Source organism: Cyanistes caeruleus, unplaced genomic scaffold (genome assembly GCF_971803275.1).
Source record: "Cyanistes caeruleus unplaced genomic scaffold, bCyaCae1.hap1.1 HAP1_SCAFFOLD_76, whole genome shotgun sequence".
NCBI lineage: Eukaryota > Metazoa > Chordata > Aves > Passeriformes > Paridae > Cyanistes > Cyanistes caeruleus.
This window is the reverse complement of record NW_028255888.1, coordinates 1582794-1599324: the sequence shown is the minus strand read 5'-3', so window position 1 is coordinate 1599324 and position 16531 is coordinate 1582794. Positions and strand designations below refer to the sequence as shown.

The 16531-nt window shown below is 51.1% G+C and overlaps 2 protein-coding genes across 2 annotated transcripts in view; one reads left to right on the top strand and one right to left on the bottom strand.

Moving 5' to 3' along the window:
- The window catches only part of LOC147646926 (uncharacterized), a 34663-nt gene extending 25600 nt beyond the window's left edge, over positions 1-9063 (top strand). Inside the window, exons 2-11 of the mRNA XM_086872799.1 lie at positions 3446-3677; positions 3766-3831; positions 4282-4389; positions 5019-5090; positions 5179-5250; positions 5338-5436; positions 5888-5995; positions 6976-7053; positions 8096-8261; positions 8791-9063. Coding sequence (XP_086728925.1) covers positions 3804-3831; positions 4282-4389; positions 5019-5090; positions 5179-5250; positions 5338-5436; positions 5888-5995; positions 6976-7053; positions 8096-8261; positions 8791-8989 — 930 coding nt within the window. The 5' untranslated portion in view covers positions 3446-3677; positions 3766-3803 and the 3' untranslated portion in view covers positions 8990-9063. The remainder of the gene's footprint in view (positions 1-3445; positions 3678-3765; positions 3832-4281; positions 4390-5018; positions 5091-5178; positions 5251-5337; positions 5437-5887; positions 5996-6975; positions 7054-8095; positions 8262-8790) is intronic.
- LOC147646922 (uncharacterized) overlaps positions 1-16531 on the bottom strand; it is a 166622-nt gene that overhangs the window by 31458 nt on the left and 118633 nt on the right. The window lies entirely within an intron of this gene.

Genomic DNA, 16531 nt, shown 5'->3' with positions numbered 1-16531 from the left:
CGAGCCACTTCCTGGACTACAGCTCCCATCATGCTCAGCGGCGCCCATGGAACACTATTTCTGCCATGACTCCATCTCCCGTCATGCCCCACGCCCCACCGGAATCCACTGGAGCTGCGCCTATAACTCCCGTGATGCTCCGCGGCACCATTAAACCGTATTATACCGGTGCCTACAACTCCCATCATCCCCCGCGACCCATAGATTCCCTGTTACAGCCCCCCAAGTGCTCGCCCAGACCCCGAAGTATCCCCAGATTCCCCTCCCTGACTTCCAAGCGCCCCCCTGGATGCCCAAGTGCTCCCCCAGACCACGAATTGTCCCACAGAATCCCTAAGTGCCCACCTGGCTCCCCCAAGTGTCCTCCAGACCACCAAGTTCTCTCTAAATTCCGTCTCCAGACCCAAAACTGCCCCAAATGTTCCCCAGAAAAGTTTCCATGGACCCCAAAGTGGTCCCTTTTACCCTGTCTGAGAAAATGATTAAAAAATATGATCAAAGGACTAAAAGTAGGACAAATTAGCATAAAGAGGGAGAAATAGTGATCAATTAATTAATGAAGGGAATCGTGGTACTTTGACCAAGGAATGATAATGTTTTTAGTTGCTAAAAATGTATCAATTCTTTCATATAAATATAAAAATTAGGTTCTAAAAATACAGAACAATATTATTATAAAATAATAAAATTTTATTTTTTTAATTAATTAGATTTTAATGATAAAGAAAAATTCTAAAGAGAAATGTTATCAATGTTTTGGGATGTCTGTCCCAGGTGGGCCATGTCAGACATGCTGAGGCTCGGGGTGAGGAGCAGGTTGTCCAAACAGGGGCAGCCTGCAAGGGATTCATTCTTCTCTGTGGCCAGACAGCCTAAGCAGACATTCAGCATCAGGATTGTAAAGAGCAAATCCTGACCTCCTGATCAGTACACAAAGATGTTTTACAGTTTGAACAGTAGAATGTTGTCACTGTAAGGTGCCTTCTTTGTTAATATAGCTCATATTGTGTCATGTTTTTTAAATACCAATGTTGTTGTACCAGCTTTCTTTGCTAAAATATTGTTATAAATGAAATTAGAATTTTGACAACTAGGTCCCTTGGCTTAATGGCAGTTTAATTAAAAATGAATACAATTTACTAAACTGAATAATAGTGTGGTATAAAAGAATACAGTTTAGTAAAATAATACAGTTTAATAAAAAAATAAAATTTATATATATAATCTACTAGTAATTAAGTGTGATTAAAGCATAAGCAAAACCCACCAGGGTACGGAGGCTTCCCACCCTGCCTCACCTTCAAAACAAAGCACTTCAAGCTGAACTCATATACTGTATGCTTATACATATTCATTAATGTTTCCTGTAAGTTTCCTCCTATTTCCGATTTTTCTGATTATACGTCACTTTTCTTCACGGCACATGCCTCACTTGTTGTTAGGAGGTCTTCAGTCTTCTTTTGGTGGTCTTTTGGTGAAGGCTTCTCTTCTTCCTCATTGTCCTTTGGATAACCTTACAGGTTTGCATGTGCGTACTAAGCCTTGTGTTATGTTAGTCTACTAATTAGCCTTATATTTACTAATCTTTACACCCAATGCCTAAATTTCTTCTAATTTTGGTCCATCTCAAGGCCATTTTGGTCTTGAGACACCATTTATCTTCTAAACTACATCCTGTACCTTAATTTTGACATGTAACATCTGCAAAGGGGTACATCTGCTTCGTAACACTGATTCTTGATTGTTTCTAATAATAACTTTAATAACAGTTACAATTTAGTTAGCACGAACCAATTCCATTTATTACAACTGTAAATACCCCTTATGCACCTTTTTATTGGTTTCCATGCTAACGGCCTTGCTTTCTTCCTTGCTATGGATAAACTTGTATTTTCTCAATTTCTTCTTTTGCGAACTCAATTGTTTGGCTGCAGACCAGTTGCTAAGCCCATCCACATTCAGCTCTTAGTCTTCAGAGGGAAACTTTGAGCACAGTGAGAATCTCCCAGTGTGCAAGAGGGTCCCTGTGTGCCAGCTGCAGCTGGGGCCTCAGCCATCTCCTCTCTCAACAGGTTCCCCTCTGCAGCTTCACAGGAAAGGCCAACACCTCCCTCAGGGACACCTGCACCTCACATTTCACATCTCCATGCCCATACATGATGTCCCTGTCACAGCTGCATTACCAGCTTGCTGCTGTGCAGATGCTGCCACCACCCAAAGCAAGGCCCTGTGTCCCTGAAGGGACCCGCCCTGCTCTGTGGCCTGGACTGAAGGTGGGTCCCTCCTGCCAGGGCAGGGCCTGACACAGCTCTTCTGTTCCAATAAAGAGATGGAGCTGTCACCCCAGTGTCTGGCTGGTACCACCAGCAAAGCCCACACAGCACCAGCCCCGGCTGAGCTCCATGTCCAGGAGTAGGCGGGGCTGACCACGGTCTGGGCAGGCAGGAGCCAGGCAGGGGCTGCTGTGACCAGCAGCGGGGCCCCGAGGGGCTGGGGGAGTCTGTGTTGAGTGTCCCTGGGCTGAGGGCACATTTCCTTCAGTGGCATCACCTGGGCCTGGACCTCCTCCAGTGCCATGCCCAGGAAAAGAGGCAACCATCAAGAGCATCTCATGGGACAGAACATGACCAGCAATGTCAGCAGGCAAAACCAAGGTTTTGTTTAGCAATGACACTTTGATGAAGTCAAAGATTTACAATCAGTCCAGTACAGATTGGAGTACAGATGGGAGAACACTCAGGGGGTACAGCCAAGGCCATGAGGTCACAGCAGTCTCTGGGGTGACAGCAGGCTGAGGTGACAGCAGGCTCTGAGGTCACAGAGGTCCCAGAGCCCCGTGGTTGCACAGCACCACAAGGACCGAGCAGTCAGTCCTTGACCACGACTGTTGTGGCAGCAGCGGCGGCGGCAGCAGCGGTGCTGACATTGGGACAGCGGTGTCAGGACAGTGGTGGCAGCAAGAGCTGCAGGACTGGCAGTGGACAAGGCACCATGGCCTTTGCTCTGCACCTCATCCTCCTGCTCCTCCTGGCAGTGGCCCTGCCTGACAGGGCTGCCCAGGCTGCTCCGTGGCAAGCACAGGGAGCAGGTGAGCCCAGGGCCTGGCTTCCCTTTCCTGAGACAGCACTTCCTAATCCCTGGGAAGCATTGCGGATGGTTTTCCCCCAGGGCTTAAGGGAGGGCTTCCTCTGTGCGTGGGAGAGAGTCCCCAGAGCCCCTGGGCTGGTCCCGCTGCCCCACCAGGGATGTTGCATGGGGCCTGCAAAGAAGGTGGAGAGTGTCCAGAGCCAGCCCAGAGCTCTCCAGGCCCCCCTGCAGCTTTGGCCATGTCCACTGACATCTGGCTGCCACGGCCTTTCCCAACCCCCTTGCAGTGCCCAGTTCCCTAATGCAGAAGGGCGTCCCAGCACACCATGGAATGGTTCTGATCTGTGCTTCCTTCCAGATGAGGGTGGTAGGAAGGCTCCTCCAGCAGCTTGGCTTCATGAAGATTTTCTGCCTCTGGAGCCCCATGCAGGTATATTCTCACTGTCCCAGCAAGAAATAATCATTGACCACCTGTCACGAACCAGGTGACAGAAGCTTCTGTGGCTGTTGAGTTACAGGTGTGTCTGCATCAAGGACATTTCAAGCTCCTTTTCTGGTTGCTGCACGCAAGCCCAGCTCCCATCACAGGGGTGAGTGGTGTGTCCTTGCTGATCCCACAGGCTTGAGCCCTGGTTCTGTGGGATCCATTCATCTGAAAAGGAAATACTTTCTGTTAAGGTTCTCCTAGAGGGAGGAATAAACCCACAGAAGACAAGATGCTTAGTGAACTGGATAGACGCTATGGTGGGTCCAAGTCCCTCAGCCTTCTCCTGAGACTCATCAGCCAGGGGCTTTCTCTGCACATCTGGACATGCCGTGCCTGGCACAGTGGGAAGGGATCCATGGCAGCTTCACTGCCCCCTGCTGCTTTCATGTCCTGCAGGGCTGTTTCCCAGCCTGGCCTGGCTACAGCTTCTCCCCAGCCTCTGCAGGAAGGCATTTGGCATCAGCTGACAGAGAGCCCAAACTGCAGCACAGGCCATGCACAGCCAGAGATCCCTTGCAATTTCCCAGTCTTGGGGTAGATGTGGAATGGCAGCTCTTTGGAGGAGGGAGGGCCCTGTCCTGGCTCCGAAGTTTTGATGGCTTCCTGAACCTTATTCATGACTTGGACAAGTATTGCCTTTCGAAGATGCCACCTTCCTGTTGGGGAACAGCCCCACCTGATCCAGCTGTGGCTCTTCTTTTCTCCAGAGATGAACCCAAAGGCTGTGCTGAAGGCAGCGTTTCCCGGAGGAAGCAGTGGCTCATGGGCAGCCTCTGCTGCAGGAAGGGAGGCCATGCCAGGCACAGTCCCAGGAGGTAATTGCTGTGCCCCTGGGCCTGAGCCCTGCTGAGGCTTGAGCTGCCATCTCTGTTGCTTGGCTGTGTGAGCACAGTGCAGAGGAATTATCCTGAGCAGGCTCAGGGCACTCGGCTACTGAGCAGTTCTGCTGAGGTCCCTCCATGGGAGACACATCCCAAAACCTGGCAGCGGCTTCAAGGAATGCCCATGGTGGGGAAAGGGCTGAGGGGAGGGTAAAGCTCCAGTGTGCCCTGAGAGGGCCTGGCTCTGTCCCCTTGGGCTGGGGGAGCTGTCCCAGCTGAAGGACGGAGGGCAGGAGAGAGGGCAGGACGGAGGTAGGGATGTCTGTGGCACTGAATGCTGCAGTTTGGCCCAGGGCTTAATGGTTTCCTCTGTGGCAGGGAGAGCCCCTGGGCCCTGGGCTGGTGCCGCTACCCCACCAGGGATATTGCACAGGGCCTGCAAAGAAGGTGGAGAGTGTCCAGAGCCAGCCCAGAGCTCCCCAGGCCCCTCTGCAGCTTTGGCCATGTCCACTGACATCTGGCTCCCTTGGCCATCCCCCGACCCCCTTGCAGTGCCCAGTTTCCTAATGCAGAAGGGGGTCCCAGCACATCATGGAATGGTTCTGATCTGTGCTCCTTTCTAGACAAGGGTGGTAGGAAGGCTCCTCCAGCAGCTTGGCTGCATGAAGATTTTAAGCCTCTGGAGCCCCATGCAGGTATGTTCTCACTGTCCCAACAAGAAATAATCATTGACAACCTGTCACAAACCAGGTGACAGAAGCTTCTGTGGCTGTTGAGTTACAGGTGTGTCTGCATCAAGGACATTTCAAGCTCCTTTTCTGGTTGCTGCACGCAAGCCCAGCTCCCATCACAGGGGTGAGTGGTGTGTCCCTGCTGATCCCACAGGCTGAGCCCTGGTTCTGTGGGATCCATTCATCTGAAATGGAAATACTTTCTGTTAAGGTTCTCCGAGAGGGAGGAACAAACCTACAGAGGATAGTAAGTCGCTGGAGACATCCAAACACATGGATAAGATGTTGAGTGAACTGGAGAGACGCCATAGTGAGTCCATGTCCCTCAGCCTTCTCCTGTGACTCAGCAGCTGGGGGCTTTCTCTTCACATCTGGACATGCTATGGCTGGCACAGCAGAAAGGGATCCATGTCAGCCTCGCTGTCCCACTGCTGCTTTCACGGCCTACAGGGCTGTTTCCCAGCCTGGCCTGGCTGCAGCTTCTCCCCAGTCCCTGCAGGAAGGCATTTGGCATCAGCTGACAGGGAGCCCAAACTGCAGCACAGGCCATGCACAGCCAGAGATCCCTTGCAATTTCCCGGTCTTGGGCTAGATCAGGTGTAGGGGCTGTTTGGAGGAGGGAGGGCCCTGGCCAGCCCCAATAACCTGGCCTTTCTCCTGATCCTTAACCATGACTTTAACAAATATTGCCACTTGAACATGCCACCTCCTCAATGGGGAATGGTTCTATCTGATCGAGCTGTGGCTCTTCCTTCCTCCAGAGATGAACCCAAAGGCTGTGCTGAAGGCAGCGTTTCCCAGAGGAAGCAGTGGCTCATGGGCAGCCTCTGCTGCAGGAAGGGAGGCCATGCCAGGCACAGTCCCAGGAGGTAATTGCTGTGCCTCTGGGCCTGAGCCCTGCTGAGGCTTGAGCTGTAAATCTCTGCTCCTTGGCAGTGCCTGCCTTTCAGGGATTTTGCACAGAGCATGGAAAAGGTGTTGAGAATGTCCAGAGCCAGTCCAGAGCTTTCCTCAGGCCCCTCTGCAGCTTTGGCCATGTCCATTGACATGTGGCTCCCACGGCCTTACGTGACCTCCTTGCAGTGCCCAGTTCCCTAAGGCAGAAGGGGATGCCAGCACACCATGGAATGGTTCTGATCTGTGCTCCCTTCTAGATTGGCATGGTGACACGGAGCATCTGGAAGTGCTGGTAAATGGCGATTTGAAGACCTTGCCAGATGCTGGAGGCAAGTTCTCAATGTCCCTTTCCACACAGAACAATCCGTGTCAAGGTGGCAAAAGCTCACTCATGTGCCATTTCCCTCAAGAGTCTGAAGGTTGACGGATTCTGGAAACCTTACCCTGCTCCCTTCTGGAGCCCTGAGTGATCCCACAGCATTGCTGTCAGTGGGAGGAAGGAGCATTTAGCTGTCAATCTTCTTCCTGTGTGTAATGCCAGTGTCTCCTTCCGTGTGCTCTGTACAGCCACAGAGAAGAGCAGAGAGGGAAGGGCTGGGCTCAGGGCTGTGCCCTGGGGCTCTGCCTTGTGTGGCTCCTTTCTGGCCCCAGGGAACCTGAGATGCTCCTGCTCCAGCTGCCAAGCCCTGGCCCTGCTTGAGGCTGAGTTCAGAGCTGCTGGCAGCTCCAGGGAGTCCTTTCTCCCCTGACTGCCGTGCAAGGGGCTCCTTCCATCCCATTGTGGGCCCACTGCAGGGACGTGGTCCCCCTGTCCTTGCTACTGAGTTGAAGGCAGAGATGAGGAAGTGCCTTGGAGGGCAGCAGTCACCTGGGTGTACTCACTGCCACTCCAGCCTGAAGAAGAATCTTCAGCAGTGTCACGGGAGTTGTTCTGTCCTGACTTTCTTTGCAGATGAACCTGATGATGAAGATGATCCGGACTCCCCATCCATATCAGTTACTGAGCCTGACGATGAGGAAGATTCTGAGGGTAGGTCAAGGCCTTTCCCCCTGGGAGAGCCTCCAGCTCAGAGCCCAAGGCTCGGCCACGGTGGCATTGCTGCAGGTGCCAGGACAGAGCCGTGCATGGTTGTGCCCTCACCCTGCGTGATCCTCTCACTGCTCCTGTGGCTCAGTGCTGCCTGTGCAGATCAGCAGACATGACTGAAGCTTCTGTGGCTGTTGAGTTATAGGTGTGTCTGCAGGGAGGACTTTCCCAGCTCCTGAGCTAAATTCTGCCAGCAAGCCCAGCTCCCATCACTGGGGTGTGTGGTGCCTCCCTGCTGATCCCACAGGCTGACCACTGGTTCTGTGGGATCCATTCCTGGGAAATGCAAATACTTTATATAATGGTCCCCTGAGAAAGAAGAACAAACCTATAGGAGATAGTAATGTAGCAATGGGGGAACTCAAACACCTGGACGTAATCCTGAATGATCTGGAGGGATGCCATGGTGGGTCCATGTCCCTCAGCCTCCTCCTGACACTCAGCAGCCGGGGGCTTTCTCTGCACATCAGGACACACCGTGTGCCCGGCACAGCAGGAAGGAATCCATGGCAGCCTTGCTGCCCCACTGCTGCTTTCATGGCCTGCAGGGCTGTTTCCCAGCCTGGCCTGGCTGCAGCTTCTCCCCAGCCTCTGCAGGAAAGCATTTGGCATCAGCTGACAGGGAACCCAAACCGCAGCATGAGCCACGCACACCTTGAGATCCCCTGAAAATTTCCAGTCTCAGGCTAGTTCAGGTTTAGGGTCTGTTTGGAAGAGGGGTGGCCCTGGAGCATTTCCAAAACCTTAGGCATTTTCCTGATCCTTATCCATGTCTTTGACAAGTATTGCCTGGAGAAGACCAGCACAGCACAGAGAAATTGTGCCATTCGAGCTCAGGGGGTTGAGCAGTCTTGTGCCAAGGGGTGGCAAGGTGCCTGCAGGCCCCAGCTCTGGGGGAAACAGAGAACGTCCTGGCTGTATCCAGCGTGCTGCCAGCTCAGCAGTGGAGCACAGCACAGGCTCATGCTGCCCATTGCTCCCACAGATGCAGCTGGCACCACAGCACATGCTCAGAAGATCTGGGAGAGCATGAGAAGAGTTTTCTACCAGGGAACAGATGGTTTGATTAAGTTAATGGCCATTGTGGCTGGTGGAGCAGTTTTCCTGATGATGTGCTGTGCCGGAATCTGGTATTGCCAGAAGGGAAAACGGTGAGTGTTTTGCGATCTCGGCCTCAAACAGCTTCTTGAAAGGCTGCTCATAGTCAGGAAACATTCCCAGTGAGACTGCTGTGCACTTGTGGGTAATCAGTGGTTGCCCAAATAACTCTGCTGAGAGTTCTGCTGCTGCCCAGGCCTTTCATTGGCCTCTTAATTGCTGGGCCTTGTCCTGGGGAGCCCGCTGGGGCTGCAGCCAGTGCTGGCTCCCACTGAGGCTGCCTGGCCAAGAGCAGCCCCAGGAGCAGCAGGCAGAGGCAAAGCAAGGTGGGCAGGAGAAAGAGCGGGGATGAGATTGCCCTTGAAAGGCAGAGGTGCTCTGGGGCCCGCTCCTGGCCAGGGACCCTGCCCAGAGCCATCCCCTGCTCGCTGCGGCCTTGAGGGGCAGCTGTCCAGCTGGGCCAAGCTGTGCCAGCAGCTCCAGCCATGCTGGGGAGCCTTGGCCGCTCTGGGCCCTGCTGTTCAGGAGGGTCCCTGAGTGCCAGCGGTAGCTGGGGGCCTCAGCCACCTCCTCTCTCCACAGGAGCACCTCTGCAGCTTCAGAAGAGCAGCCAAAGATTTTAGTCTCTGAGAAGCTGACCTGTTATCCTCGCTCTTCACATCTCTCCCCATCTGCTGTGCTGCGGCTGCATCCCCGTCTTGAGGGCATCCCAAGACGCACACCTCCCAAGCGAGACCCTCTGCCCCTGAGCCCCCTGGCCCTGTTCCCTGGCCAGGACTGAAATTGGGCAGCCCCTGTCCACCAGAGCAGGGGTTGGCCCATGTTTTTTGTTCAAATAAAGAGATGGAGCTCTCACCCCAGTGTCTGGCTGGTACCACCAGCAAAGCCCACACAGCACCAGCCCTGGCTGAGCTCCATGTCCAGGAGCAGCCGGGGGTGCCCACGGTGTGGGCAGGCAGGAGCCAGGCAGGGGCTGCCGTGACCAGCGGTGGGGCCCCGAGGGGCTGGGGGAGCCCGTGCTGAGCGTCCCTGGGCTGTGAGGGCACATTTCCTTCAGTGGCATCACCTGGGCCTGCACCTCATGAGGCACACAGGGCAAATTTGGGCTCTCTCCTAAGGTGTGCAGGGATTCCCCATGAGGAGTGCAGTGGGGTTAAATTGAGAGGGGTTTTTACTCTTCTCAGCACAGCAAAGGGGACAGTCTTGGCCAAGGTTTTGCAGAGCTGGGAGGAAGCCTCTTGTGAGCCCTTGGGCCCGGCCTGTGGGCACAGCGGGCAGGTGGAGCCCATCCCTTGAGGCCAGTCCGGGCTGCTCGGGCCAGGCTGGGCCGGGTGAGCCGGGCCATTCTCTGGGGCACAGGAGGCACCCAGGGCTATAACTGGGGCCGTGGTTTTTCAGCTTGAAGGGAGGCTGGCTCTGTTGATTCAGAGGGCACAGCTTAGATCCCAGCTACCTTTGTAAACCTGCTGGGGAAGTGTTGAGGGCAGAGAGTTCCAACCCTTCTCACTGGGAAGCTGGGCTGATGCTGTTGGGTTTTTTAATTTTTTTGCCCTCTAAATTTGTGTCCTGGCAGAGGATTAAGTTTGCTTGCTCTCAGAAAGCCCCTTTTCTTCTTGGTACTGTTGTAAATGAAATTAAAATCAGACAACTAGATCTATTGAATTAACAGCAATTAAATAACAAGGGAAAAAATTATACAACTTAGTGAATTGAATACAAGCATGCAATATAATAAAATAATACTATTTAGTGGATTGAATAGATATTTGGTATAAAAGGAAAACAATTCAGTAAAAGAGTACAATGTAGTGAATATCTTCATATATATATATATATATGTGAATATAATTTGCTAGTAATTGAGTATGATTAAAGCATGAGCAAAACTGACTGGGGTATGGGCAGGGCTTCTCACCCTGCCTCACGTACCAAAACAAAGCAATTCAAACTAAACTTATATACTGTATGCTTATACATATTCATTAATGTTTCCCCTAAGTCTCCTCCTGTTTTTGATTCTTTAATTTTACATCACTATTCTTCATGGCGCAAGCCTCACTTGTTGCTAGGGGGTCTTCAGTCTCCTTTCGATGGTATTTTGGATGAAGGCTTACGCTCATCCTCATTGTCCTCTGGATAACCTTACAGGTTTTGCATGTGTACTAAGTGTTATGTAAATAAGCATTGTGTTCCACTAATTAGTCTTACACTTCATAATCTTCAGGCCTATGCCTAAAGTTGTTCCAACTTTATCCATCTCAAGGTTGATTTCTTCTTGGGACACCACTTACCTCAAAACTACATCCTGTACCTTAATTTCAACATGTAACATCTGCAAAGGGGTACATCTGCCTTGTATCACCAATTCCCTTGATTGCTTCTAATAATAATTTTCCAAATAGTTACAATTTAGTTAGCACAAATCATTTCCATTTATTACGCTCCCCAAATTCCACTCCCAACATCTCCCCCGCTTCCAGCTTAGGATAGTGCCCCGATGAGACCCCTCCCCAAATCCCACCCCCAAGACACCTCCCCATTGCTGGAAAATCCCCCAAATCTCACTCGAAAATTGGGAATCCTCCCTGAGACCCCTCCCCAAATTCAGGCCTCCCCAAAATGCCCCTCCTCACTGGGATTAGGACCTCTCCCCATCAATGGAAATTCCCCCAAAACACAAAAAATCCTCCCCAAATCCCCTTCCCAAAATCAGAACTCCACCAGGACCCCTGAATTTCCCCCCAAAACCACCAAATTTCCCCCCCCAAATCCCCAATTTTTTTCCCCAAATCCTCTCCCTAAAAACCCCAAAGTTCTCCCCAAAGTCCCAAACTTCCTCCCCAAACACCCAAATGTTAGAAAAAAATCCTTAAATTCTTGCCCTAAAACCCCAAAATTCCCCCCAGGACCTTCAGAGTTTTGCCCCAAAACCCCAAATTTCCCCCCGAACCCCCAAATTTCTCCAATTCCACCCCAAATCCTGGGAGAACTCCCCAAAAACCAGCAAGCCTTCCCAAAACCTCCACCAAAATTGCAACTCTCTCCCCAAAAATCACCAAAAATCTGAGAACATAAATTTTTTCACACCTTGGGTGGGGGGAGAAACACCAGAAATCTCAGGATTTTTTTCCGTTTTTTTGGGGAGGGGGGTCTCCCTGTTTCCTGTCCCCCCAGGTGACCCCACCCCAAAATTCCTGCCCCTTGGCCCCCCAAATTAAGTGTAAATAAATAAAAAGATGAAAAAAGGAAAAAAAAAGGGGGGGGAAGGTAAAAAAAAAAAAAAAAGCCAGAAAAAATTTAAAAAAAACATTTTCTCACCTCAGTTTGGGGGGAGGGGGATGGAGGAAATATTGGGGGAGGGGGTGAACCTCCAGAAAAAAAAAATTGAGGAATTGAGGAACCCCCCGTGTCCTGGGTTGATTATGATGTTAAATTGTATCCCCATTCGTCCACCTAACCCAGACACAGATTTTGTATTCTTAAAATTCCATCTAAGAGTAAAAGTGAGTGGAAAAGAAGCACCGGGTCTGTTATCAGACTGTAATTGCTCCCCCCACATCGGGAGTTTTGACTACAGCACAGACAGACAACAAGACACAGATCGCCTTGGCTTTCCAACTAGCCGGAGCAGAGAGGTCTTCCTGGACTGTTTTCTTTCCCTTTTTCTGAAACGAATCGAACCTGCTCTGGACTGGGGACTCGGGGGAGCACCGGGAGCTTGCACCCGTGGACTACCGGGAGCCCAGCCTGGGCAGCGGCATTTTCCAGCACCAGAGGGACTGATAACAGAGCGAACACCCACAGGAAAGAGACCCTCTGAAGTTCGTCATCTCTTCTGAATGGCGAGAGGTTTTGTAATTTGATATCGTTCATTCTTGTGCTAGGTAGAGCTGTGCCTGTGAAATAAACAGGATTTTTCCACTTCTCTCAGAGAAATCTCTTCCGAACCGGTTGAGGGGTGGGAGAAAAGGGCCACCTGGGTTTGCTTCCCGGGGGAAGCCCCATTGGAGGTTTTCTCCCAAATTTGTCCTAAACCAGGACAGCGTCCCTCGGCAGTTGGCGGCCTTTGGGGTGGAGCCCAGTGGCACGCGAGCGGCCTTTGGTGGCTGCTGTCGGCCGCCCGCTGGGTAGACCTGCTGTCGGCCGGCGGGCCGCCGTGTGACGCGTCGAGCGGCTCTCCCCTATCGGCCTGAGCGCCTCGCCGCCTTCGCGTCTCCCTGAGAGGGAAGGAGGGAGCCCTCAGAAGCCGGCGGCGCTCCCTCCCGCGTCTGGGCCCGAGCAGATGGCGGCCCTGCTCCCGCCTCGGTTTCTGCCCGGCTGGCTCGGTCAGCGGGGCTGCCGTCCGCCTGCAGGTTTCGGTGGGGCCGGCTGGGGGCGAGCGGGAAGGAAGCCGCCGTCGGAGCGAAAGCCTCCGAGAGAGCGCCGGCGAGAAAGCTTCCTCGGAAAGGGAGGAGACCGAGCCTCAAGCCGCCGGTGGCCCCGTCGGCCTGCTCCTCAGCCCCCGCAGGCGCTGCCGCCGTGCCGAGCGGCCGGCCGCTTGAGGAGCGGCCTGGTCCATGATGCCAATTTATGTCACGATCCGCAAGGTGGGATTCGTGATGTGACTCTTTTATTTGATCGCAGAGTACAAAAGATTATCAGCAAACCAGGGACTCAAACAGCAGAACACACTTTACTGAGTGCTCATCAGCACTAATATGCGATAGAGGGAAAAGAGGAATAAGCAAAGCACAAAGAAAGAGAGTAAGGGGATTATAGCTACCAATGTCGAAGTCCACTCCGCCATCCAACGATGCAGAGTCTTCTGTCTGTTGGTGAGATCTCAAAGGAAAGTAAGTTTTGGGTTTATTTTACAGTTTTTATTCCAGTTCCAGCAACTCACTGTATCACAATTACTCTCTCTTTTGCTCAAAAATCCACACTTTGAACACTCCATTCCTCCCAATATACTCTGTCATGAATTAAAGGAATCTTTTTAAGCTATTATTGTCCATCTCCATAGCTTTAACAGAAAGGTATTTCAGCTTGTAAAGCATCTCCTTATTCTCTCTTTCCCATTTAAAACTTAACTCTTTTCCTCACTGTTTTTAGTAGTTTTATGATGTCTTCTTCATGTTGATTGTCTCTCTCTTTCTCTGTCTTTCTGGGAAAAAGGAGTAATCTGTACATTTTATTCAGGTAGTAAAAGAATTAAAAGCTTTAGAAAAGCTGCAAGAGTTCATGGTGTCAGGTTTCAGTCCAGCAGCAGAAACTGAAAACTAAACCAGGTTGGCCGGCTCTGCTTTCTTTTCCTCCGCCCCCACCTTCATCCTCTGTGGCCTTGTCTGGCCTGGAGGGCGGGGGGGGAGAGGAGGAGGCCAAGACAGAGCCTTGTTACCTTTTCAGAAGCCAGAAACAAAAGAGGACAAGAGTGCTCTGACTTTACATCTTAAGGAGGTGTTCACAGGGTGACTCTACGTTTTAATGGTCAAAACTGCTGTCAATTGTTAGAAACGACTGATAATTGGTCTGGAGGAAAGACTGCCATCAGCCACCAGTACCTTCAACTTCCTTAGCTCTCAAAACTACCATAAAGGTAAAACCACCCCATGACACTGTGACACAACCGCTGTGAATGTCCCAGTTTCCACCTCTCTGTGACAGTACAGCAGGGACAGCCCCAGTGTTCTCCTCTCTGTGACACCACAGCAGGGACAGCCCCAGTGTTCTCCTCTCTGTGACACCACAGCAGGCACAGCCCCAGTGTTCTCCTCTCTGTGACACCACAGCAGGCACAGCCCCAGTGTTTCACTCTCTGTTACGCCTGTCGTGGTTTTAAAGCATTAGTTAGAAAATCACTGTAAAACTTACTCATTTCTTGCTGTGAGATGTGGATGATGAGAAGGGCAAAAGAAGCTTAAAACCTAAAGGAATGAGTAAGTTTATTAACCAAACTACAAGGTTAAGAAAGCAGAATAAAACTTCCAGAAACCCTTTTTCCCCACCACGCTGGCATTCCTGTCTTTAATTGACAACATAGAGGAAAAAAAACAAACCCTGGTGGTTAAAACAGTCCAAACTTTGCTATAGTCTTTTCAGCAGTCTTTGTCGAGAAAAAGAAGTTCTTTTTTGTCAATCTATGGAGTTTTTCATAAGAAAACTATTTTCTCGTGGCTTCCTATTGCTCTGATGCCAGTGGCCCAGGAAACTCTGCCATCAGTCCTTTCCTCCCATTTCACACCACTCTGAGCTGTGTTCTTGGGCCGTGATTCAAGGGGTGTCCTTTGAAGGATGAGATCTTCCAAGGCAAAAGTTCTCTTCGTTTGTCTCTGTGACCATCTCTGGAAACAGAAATTTTTGCTTTGTCTCTTAAGAGCCACAAATCTTCAACAACTCTCACTTCTCCTTTTCTCTTCCAGCATCTCCTAGGATTACAACCACTTCACCCTTGACTCAGCTTTATCAATGAATTACTTTTGCTCAGATCTACACTTTGAAATACTCCATTCCCCCCAAAATACTCTTTCAGGAATGAAAGGAGTTTTTTCAGGACATTATTGTCCCTCTCCATAGCTTGAACAAAAAAAAACTTCAGCTTATTCAGGCATCTCCTTATTGTCTTTCCATCTGAGGGTTAATTCCTTCCCTTGCTGCCTTTGATCCTTGATGCTGTCTCTTTCCATGGTGATCCCTCTCTCTTCCCCTCTCTCTGGAAAAAGGATTAATCTGCAAGTCTCATCTGCCTAGTGAAAGGGTTAAACTCTTGCCCAGGCCTTGATCTCTGCCGAGGCAGCGGCTGGAGCCGTTTGCCAGGGAAGATTTTTGGTAGCTGCTCTGGAGGAGTGTGGCCACTGTCTCAGCACGCCGCAGCTCAAGAGCTTTCCCTCCCCTTCCTCGGCAGTCTCTGCTGAAAGCCAGCAGCGTCAGAAACTGCAGCCGAGCCAGGAAGTGGCCTGACCCGGCAGCCCCGCTGCACAAGGCGCAGCGAGCCCTGAGAGGGCTTCAGCCCCTCTGGGAAGGGGCTCCTGTCACTTCACAGTCGCCATCCAGCACCAGGAACCGCAGAACTCCAGCCAGCCCCGCTCCCCGCCGCGGCCTTGTCTGACGTGGAGCAGCGGAGGCTGAACCAGAGCCCTGTTACCTCTTCAAAAGCCAGAAAGCAAAGAGAAAGAGAAATTCCCAGGCTTAAAATTGAAAGGGTGGTGTTCACAGGTTGATGTCACTTTTCAATGGGCAAAACTACTGTCAATTCCAGAAATGGCCAGGTATTGGCCAGGACAAAAATCTCCAATCAGTTTCCAGCAACCTTAACTTCCTTAGCTGTTTCTCTTTTTTTCATAAATGTCAATCTAACACACACTAGCACAAGTGACAGCCCCAGTGTTCCCCTCTCTGTGACACCACAGCAGGGACAGCCCCAGTGTTCTCCTCTCTGTGACACCACAGCAGTGATAGCTACCATGTCCTCCTCTTTGTGACACCACTGCTGTGACTGTCCCAATTTCCCCCTCTCTGTGACACGACAGCAGGGACAGCCCCAGTGTTCTCCTCTCTGTGACACCACAGCAGGCACAGCCCCAGTGTTCCACTCTCTGTTATGCCTGTCGTGGTTTTAAAGCATTAGTTAGAAAATCACTGTAAAACTTACTCATTTCTTGCTGTGAGATGTGGATGATGAGAAGGGCAAAAGAAGCTTAAAACCTAAAGGAACGAGTAAGTTTATTAACCAAACTACAAGGTTAAGAATGCAGAATAGAACTTCCAGAAACCCTTTTTCCCCACCACGCTCCCATTCCTGTCTTTAATTGATGTCATGGGGTGGCTTTACCTTTATAGTGATTTTAGGAGCTAAGGAAGTTGAAGGTGCTGGTGGCTGATGGGAGACTTTCCTCCTGACCAATTATCAGTCATTTTTAAGAACTGACAGCAGTTTTGACCTTTAAAAAGTGAATTCAAACTGTGAACACCGCCCTAATATGTAAAGTCAGAGCACTCTGGTCCGCTCTTTTGTTTCTGGCTTCTGAAAAGGTAACAAGGCTCTGTCGTGGCCTCCTCCTTCTCCCCTGCCCCCTCCCCCCCCAAGCCGGACAAGGCCGCAGAGGACAAAGGGGGGGGGACGGGGGCGGGGGGAGCGCGGAGGAAAAGAAAGCAGAGCCGGCCAACCTGGTTTAGTTTTCAGTTTCTGCTGCTGGACTGAAACCTGACACCATGAACTCTTGCAGCTTTTCTAAAGCTTTTAATTCTTTTACTACCTGAATAAAACGTACAGATTACTCCTTTTTCCCAGAAAGACAGAGAAAGAGAGAGACAATCAACATGAAGAAGACATCATAAAACCACTAAA